The sequence below is a fragment of the Elephantulus edwardii genome, unplaced genomic scaffold, assembly GCF_000299155.1.
Source record: "Elephantulus edwardii isolate Elephantulus edwardi_28Jun2011 unplaced genomic scaffold, EleEdw1.0 scaffold00111, whole genome shotgun sequence".
Lineage (NCBI taxonomy): Eukaryota > Metazoa > Chordata > Mammalia > Macroscelidea > Macroscelididae > Elephantulus > Elephantulus edwardii.
The window spans coordinates 5,557,442-5,565,918 of record NW_006399861.1 but is presented as its reverse complement, the minus strand read 5'-3'; the positions used below and the strand labels follow the sequence as shown (position 1 = coordinate 5,565,918).

At 42.4% G+C, this 8,477-nt stretch overlaps 1 protein-coding gene across 1 annotated transcript in view; it reads right to left on the bottom strand.

Moving 5' to 3' along the window:
- The window catches only part of LOC102869886 (cytochrome b5 reductase 4-like), a 154,380-nt gene extending 148,015 nt beyond the window's left edge, over window positions 1-6,365 (bottom strand). Inside the window, exon 1 of the mRNA XM_006892163.1 lies at window positions 6,291-6,365. Coding sequence (XP_006892225.1) covers window positions 6,291-6,365 — 75 coding nt within the window. The remainder of the gene's footprint in view (window positions 1-6,290) is intronic.
- Between the last annotated feature and the right edge of the window lie 2,112 nt (window positions 6,366-8,477).

Genomic DNA, 8,477 nt, shown 5'->3' with positions numbered 1-8,477 from the left:
CAGGATAGAGCAGGGTTTAGGGCTGTTGTGCATAGGGTCGTTATGAGTCGGAAAGGACTCGACGGCACATAACAACAACAACAACAACAACAACCAGTTGTCAAACAAACTTGGCAAAGGCTCTTCACTCCATTATCAATGGTGTAGCAGTCCCAAGGTCCCATTTTACATTGTTCTCTGGTTCAGGCATGGCAGCTACTATAGGCCCTAGGTGTAGCTGGATCAAGAATTTGTGGGCCTGATGATGGTTGTGCTACATTCTCTTTTTCCTCCTTCTCTAACTGTAAAGGTCTAATTCTGCCACTGGAGCTGTTCAATTTATTAGGAAGACTAGCTAATCCCCTTGTGGCTAAACTAATACTCCCTAGTTGCATATTCTCACTCATCTACATAACAAAGTCAAACAATGGCTAGGAAGTCATATTGAAAGATAACTCCACACCACATAATGTCTAAATTCCTGCCAATGTATTGTTTCCCAGGCCCTTCTTAGTCTATCATATTGATATGAGTCTTAGTGTTTACCTCATTAGCCTATGTTTTAATCTTTACTCCATTTTCAGCCATGTTGTTATTGTTGTAAGGTGCCAAGTCAAGTCATAAAGACCCTGCGAACAAATAGATCTGAACTCTGTCCTATCTGTCCCGTGCGATTATCATCACCTTTGACCCACTTGAGCCCACTGCTGCAGTCCCTGGGTCAATGTATCTCACTGAGGGTCTTCCTCAATTTAACTAACCCTCCACCTTTCCAAGCATGATGTCCTTTTCTGGGGAAAGGCTTCTCCTAGCCGCATGAGAGTATGAGAGACAAACTATGAGAGATGATGCTTCACTATCTTTGCCTCTAAGGAGCATTCTGGTTGCACTTTTGCCAAGACACATTTGTTTGTTCTTTTGACAATATATATGATATTCAATACTCCTCTCCAATACCACAACTCAAAGGCATCAATTCTTCCTCTGCCATCCTTATTAACTCTCAGAGGCATAGAAAGTGATTGAAAGGGCCATAGCCTTCATCAGGTGTATCTTAGTCTTCAAAGTGGCATCACTGCTCCTCAGTAATTTGGAGAAACCCTTGCCAGAGGACTTGCAAAATACAATAAATTTCCTGACTGCTGGTACCAAGAATGCTGATTGTGGATCCAAGAAAGATTAAATGATTGACAGTTTCAATTTTTTCTACATTTATCATGATGTTGTTTATTAGTCCAAAGGCAAGGATTTTTGTCTTCTTGATGTTGAGATGCAATCCATATTGAAGGCTACAGTCTGATTTTCTGCTGTATATGGTTTCAAGTCTTCCTCATTTTCAGCAAGGTAGATTATGTCATCTGCGTAATGTACATTGTTGATGAAGTCTTTTTCCTATCCTGATGCCACATTCTTCTTCACAGAGTCCAGCTTTTCAAACAATTTGTTCAGCATACAGACTGAATAGGTATGGAGAAAGGATACAACTTTATGCATTTCATTCCTGATTTTAAACCATGTAGTGTTTCCTTGCTTTGCTTGGACAACAGCTTCTCAGTCTAAATACAGGTTTAGTTTTAGCATAGTTAAGTGTTCTGAGATCCTTATTCTTCTCAATGTTAGCCATAGTTTGTTATGATCCAGTCCAATGCCTCTGCATCGTCAATGAAATACATTCTTCTAGTATATTCAGCCAGAACCCTTCTGACATTAGCAATGATAATCCTGGTACAACGTTATCTTCTAAACCCACTCTGAACTTTTGGAAGTTCTCTGTCAATACACTCTTCTAGTCGTTTTTGGATGATCTTGAGCAATATCTTGCCTTTACTGTGAATGTGATTTTAATGACACTGTTCGATAATTTCCACATTCTGTTGGATCACCTTCGTTAGGAATAGAAACAAATGTAGATCTCTTCTAGTCAGTTGGCCAGTCACTTATCTTCCAAATTTCCTGGCATAGACTGGTGAGCATGTCCAGAGCTGCATATGCTAGTTGGAACATGTTAGCTGGTATGCTATCGATTCCTGGGGCCTTCTTTTTAGACAATGACTTCAGTGCAGCTTCCTTCATTACCACTTCCTCTTTAACATATGCTACTTCCTGAAATTTTTGCAATGTCAACCAATTCTTTTTGGTATAATGAGTGACTCTGTGTATGCCTTCCACTTTCTTTTAATGCTTCCTAGATCATTTAAGATATTGACCATAGAATCTTTCAGCATTCCAACCTGCTACCAAGTGCTGCTTCCTTAGTCTGGATCAGTGTCCCTGACAGACATTTCCTCTTGAATCCTTCTCTGATCCTCAATTCGCAAATGGTCATGTATGACATATGCTAAATGGCTATCCTATTCTATTAGCTTTGACTTCTACAATATGACTGGGTGGAACATGCTGACTTGGTATGTAACCAACTCATGACTGGATTGATCAATTTGCCTTCCCACTTACTTTAAACTGAGCAGGTTTAGTGGCAGAAAACGAGGAATTTACTACCAGCAATAAGGTAGCAGCAGAGACTGAAGTGCCATTTTGATTTGGGACAGAGATTCCTGGGTCAGTCAGACCAGAACCTAGAAGACAGCAGAGGTAGTGGATAACCAGTGACAACTACATCACCATGCTGAGCCAGGGGTCTTCAACTAAGCCTGCAGGGTGGGTAAAATGCCTTAACTGGCAGAACTAAGACAACTTTGTAACACTGACCAAAAGCCTTGAGGTTGAAGGTCAAAGTGCCAGTGAGCATGCCTGATAAGCTGGGCTTACTGAGGAATTGTATTTTGTTGCCAATCTGAATTATGACCTGTTAACTTGCCTAACAAATCACATAATAAGTAGGGTTCTGTGAGCTGAGTTCTGTGTGGTCACTGCCAAGCATTCGCAGATCTAGCAGTAAAGCAGCAAGAGCCCTGAAAGGAACAGTTGGAGTTTGACTTAGAACCAAGTTTAGGGAGTATGGGACAATGTCTGAACCCAGAGAAGTTAGTTTTATATTGTGGATATTGATGGTAGAACTGTTTTCCCTTGTGAAATTAATGGAGTTAAGAATTGGCCATCCCCATGACTCTAGCGTTGTTTTGACATCATAACGACTTGCCCTTATACTTCTGGCATTAAATATTTAGTAGCCTGAGAATGAAATCACAGAGTACGATTCCAGGATATGGTAGGCTCCAAATAAACACAGATCTAAAAGAATTCTAGGGAGTTCTGGTGGCCTAGTGGTAAGGAGCTGCACTGCAATCTCTAGAGCATATGATTTAAATCCATCAGCTGCTCCACAAGAAAAAGAAGGGCAATCTCCTCCCATTCAATCAACTGCCTCTGAAAACAAGCAGCACGGACAGCTATGGGTCGGTTCCAAATCAACAGTACAAAACAACAACAACAACAAAGAACTCTGGTGGGGTAGACAGGTGGACAGTAAAGTCAATGGCTGCATACCTCTAGTGGTTCAAATCCACCAATACACTGGGAGAAAGAGGGGTAATCTCCTCCCATTTGATTTACAACCTTGGAAATCTGAGGAAGTGTTGATGCCATAGCAAGGAATTTGAAGGTTTTTGGTTTTCTGTCTTTTACTAATAGTATAGATAATAACAGCATTTACATAAGGGTTGTATAATCTGTGCCAGGTGATGTGATAAGTAAGCACTTTACCCAAAGATTCCTGAGATCTGAACGAAGCTTAAGCACATATATTTTCTAAGTGCTTACCATATACCAAGGAGTTCTGCAAAGGAGTTGCATTGCCAACCCAAAGCCAAGTGGTACAAATCTACCACCTGTTCTGCAAGTGAAAGATGGACAATCTTCTCCCATGCAACATAGAGCCTCTAAAACCAGCCAGAGGGTCAGCTATGAGTCCATTCCAACTCAGTGACACATAACCACAATGCCATGTACCAATACAGTGCCATGAGACCAATTTAGTCCTATCAATAACCCTGTAAGATAGTCTGTTATTTCCATCTTTACATCTGAAAAAGAAACCCTGTACTCAAAGAGGTTAAATGGTAATGTTGGCATGTGGATCTGTGTGTTTGACTTCCAAATCTATGCTTTTAACAATTATTATATACAATAGCTGCCCATTTCATCCAATCCTGATTCAGCTTCTGACATGTTGGGTTTTCCTTTGATTGTCTAATATTCTTATTTTGCTGTCTAGGTTCAAAGACTCACTTCTGTCACATGAGCCTTTATCTTTGCCCTAACTTGACTGGTAGTTCCAATGGAGAAGGGGAGGCATTCTTTACATTCTAACTTGGTTTATTCTCTGGACTTCTAAGCCAAACCTGTTACCAGGCTTACAGCAATTCTGTAGTGTTACCAAGGTTGTAAACCTTTACTGAAGCAGACTGTTACAGAAAACTGTGAATAGTCAATCACTTCAACTTCCCTGCTACCAAGGATCCTTCATTCAACTGGAAGATTACACTGTTCAGATTCAAGCAAAGACCAGACCACATATTCAGGAAAAAATAAATTAAAAAAAATAAATACATGATTAGCTGGTTGAATGATAAACAGAAACAAAAGAAATGTGGCAACTGCAGTCACATCATAGCAAGCCTGTGGAAACTGAGGCAACATCTTTTAGTCAGATACATTTTCTGTGAAAAGACAATAATAAAAGCACTTACTTCACTGATAACTGTACAAGTTAATACATGTAAAGAACACTTAGGACATATATGGTCATCAGTAATGGAAAAATTCTAATTATTAGAAATGGGTCTACAGACTTCTGGCAAGTTCTGAAATTTACAGATTTCTGAATCCCACACTCTCACCTATGGACAGAACTACAGGTCTAAGAGAATGGTAAAAATAAATTAAGTTAAAGCGACGTATAATGTCAAGACTGTTGTTGCTGTGTACCATCTAGTTGGAACAGATTCATAGCTGACCTCCAGAGGGCTTTAGAGGCAGTTAATTGCAGAGGAGGAGAATGCCCATCCTTCTCCCATGGAGCAGGTGGCCCCAAATTGTGCCCCTTGCCTTCGGGATTGCAGTGCAGCTTCTTGCCACTAGGACACCGGAGCTCATTAAAGGGTAGGCCTTTTAAGTTTGGTTGCGTTTTGTCTCTTAAGATCTTCATCGTTTTGGGCTTTACCCCTAGGTCTCTGATCCACCTTGTGTACGGTGTGAGATGTGGATCCTGCTTCAGTTCTGAAAGCAGATGTCCAGTTTTGGACAGCGGGATTGCTCAACAGTTGCAAAGAAAACAGGAAAATGGAAACTAAGATAACAATACTAAGATAACAATACCATTTACAACAGCCAATCACAAACTGAGATAAAAGCATAGTACTGGTACAATGACAGAGGACCAATGGAAGAGAATCAAGAACTAAGAAACCCAACTATTTTGTCAACTGGTATTTGACAAGGAAATAAAATCTATCAAATAGGGAAATGACAACCTCTTGGTGTTAGCAAAACTAGACATCTACTTGCAGAAAGCTTAAGCCAAGGATAAAATTTTTAAAAAAAAATTAAAATCGAGTGAAGTACCTAAAATAGAGTGAAGTACCTAAGTGGAAGTCTCAAAAAAACAACAAACGAAAAATGTGATTGCATAATGAGGAACTAACAAAGCAGCAGACAACAGTATTCTTATTGCAAAGAACACAGAAGGTAATTCTATTACTAAATTTTGCAAATACAAAGTGCATTTGTGCTCTACGCGTTGTAATAGGAAAAATGTTCACAAAATCTCAAGAGTGTTGCGCTAGCTTCAAAATCAGCAAGTGCTCTCGGCAGAAAAGGTACCGATGAAATTAATAAACCGGATTGGAGGTGTGTAGACATTTGCCCTCGCTTCACAAATCCCTCCTGGCTCCAGGGCTCCGGAGCGCATCGACCAGAAGACCCACACCACACACACACACACACACACACACACACACACACACACAATGCCTTTGGATAGAACTTAAGAGCAGAGCAGAGTAAAAGTACCCACAACGCCGCACACACACACACAATGCCTTTGGATAGAACAGAAGAGCAGAGCAGAGTAAAAGTACCCACAACGCCAGCACAGTATCTGTCTCTATCATATCTCTGTCAAATTCTAAATTAGCGAGAAGGGAAAGACTTGGTAAGAGGCTAACAGGTAAGAGAGTGAGGTTAGAAGAGTTCGGGAACCAGAAACAGAGAACAGCAAAAGGAGGGCGACAGCAAGGGTAGATGGGAACCATAGAAACAATGTGATAAGAGGAGGGGGAAAAGAGCATTAAAACGAAACAACAACCGGCTTTAAGTGTTGGCCCCTAAGACCAGCAGCATCACTTGCTTACCTTGCTACGCCCCCCAGAAGCGACTCGCTGCTGCGATTTGGGGGCCGGAAAAGACTGAGAAGGGACGTTGAGCATCTTGAGCCCCAGGTCGGAGCCCCGCCAGACAGGATAGCACAGCAGCCTTTACCAGCAGAGGTTCCGGTGCTGACTCCGCGGCCGGAGAGGCCAAGCCCCCGGCCCACTTCCGGGGTCGCCCGGGGCTAGAGACGCCATGACGCAGCACGTCAAGGCAGTGTGGGCGGAGCTAACGACAAGGGCGGGGTTACCGAAAAGACGGACCGCCTGCTGAGCAGAAAGACTCATGCGCAGTTGGTATTACACCTTAAACTTCACCTTTGTTCGGATGTGACTGCAGTTTCCTGGTAAGATTTAAGGGAAGCTGTTCCTTGACCCTGGTGCTGACTAAGTCCGAGAATAACTTGCTCTCTAGTCTTCAAAATTGGGAAGGGTGTACGTCAGGGGTGTGCGGCATCAGGATTGGTGGAAGATTCATCAACAATCTGCATTATGCAGATGACACAGCCCTGCTTGCTGAAACTGAAGAGGACGTGAAGTGCTTGCTGCAGAGGGTCAAGGACTGCAGCCTTCAATATGGATTAAGGCTCAATATCAAGAAGACAAATATTCTCACCACTGGGCCAGTTGGCAGCATCAGGATGGATGGTGAAACAATTGAGATTGTTAACAGATTTAGTTTGCTTGGCTCCACAGTCAACACTCTTGGCACCAGCAACCAGGAAATTAAAAGATGTATCGCAATATGAAAGTCTGCTGTTAGTGACCTCTCCAGGGTACTGAAGAGCAATGGTGTCATTCTAGAGACTAAGGTGCACCATGGTCTTTGCCATTAGTTGTTAAGCATCAGAGATCTGGTCAATGACTAGGAATGATAGAAGGAGAATTGATGCTTTTAAGTTGTGGTGCTGGAGAAGAGTATTGAATATACCATGGACTGCTAAGAAAACTAACAGGTTCGTCCTGGAAAGGGTGAAACCTTGGAGGCAAGGATCTGAAGCTTCGTCTGACATACTTTGGACATGTTGCAAGAAAGGTCCAGTCTTTTTGTGTGAATGTACCGTCAAATCGGATCTGACTGGTTGGTACAGGAGGAGATTGTCTCTCCAACCCGGCAGAACACCTCCTGGATTCGAACCGTGCGCCTCTGGGATTGTAGTTGCAGCTCCTTGCCACTAGGCCACCAGAGCTCCCCATAAAGGTCCAGTCTTGAAGAGGGACCTCATGCTTGGGAGGGTAGAGGGACAGTGCAGGAGAGGAAGACCTTCTATAAGGTGTATTGGTTCAGTGACTGGAGTAATGGGAGTGGGTGTGTTGCAGACAGTGAGGCTGGCACAGGACAGAGCAGGGTTTAGGGCTGTTGTACATAAGGTCACTATGTATCTCAGACAACTCGATGGCACATAACAACAACAAGAAGTCTTCTAAATGCAGATGACACAACCTTGCTTGCTGAAACTGAGAAGGGCCTGAAGCATGTCAAAGTGTAGTCGTTAATTGGACTACATCAAGAAAACAAAATTTCTCACCACTGGGCCAACTGGCAGCACCATGATAGATGGAGAAGAGATTAAGTTGGCTAACAATTTCATCTTGCTAGGTTCCACGAGGAACAGTCTTGGCACCAGTGGTCAGGAAATAAAAATATTAATTGCATTAGGAAAATCTGCTTTCAGGGACCTCTCCAGAATACTGAAGAGCAACAGTGTCAGTCTAGAGATCCAGGCTGTGTGTGCAATTACTTTCTAAGCATCAGAAAGCTGGACAATGGCCAAAGATGACAGAGGAAGAAATCAATGACTTTGAGTTGTGGTGCTGGAGAAGAGTATTGAACAACCAAGGTAGCAAACAGGTCTATCATGGATTTTGAAGTATGTCACATACTTTGGGCATGAGGCCAGAAGGAACCAGTCCTTGGAGAAGGACATCATGCTTGGAAGAGTGAAGTTACAGTGTAGGACAGGAAGAGCTTGGAGGATATGGATTGACACAATAACTGTAAGCATGTAAGAGGCAGTGAGATTGGCTCTGGATAGAGCAGAGTTCAGAGCTACTGTGGTCGCTAGGAATCATAGTCACTTTGACAGCAAGTAACAACAACAATAGTCTACTTAACACAGAACTTCAGTCTCTGCTCATTGCTAGTTATTGTTGTGTGCCGTCAAGTTGCAT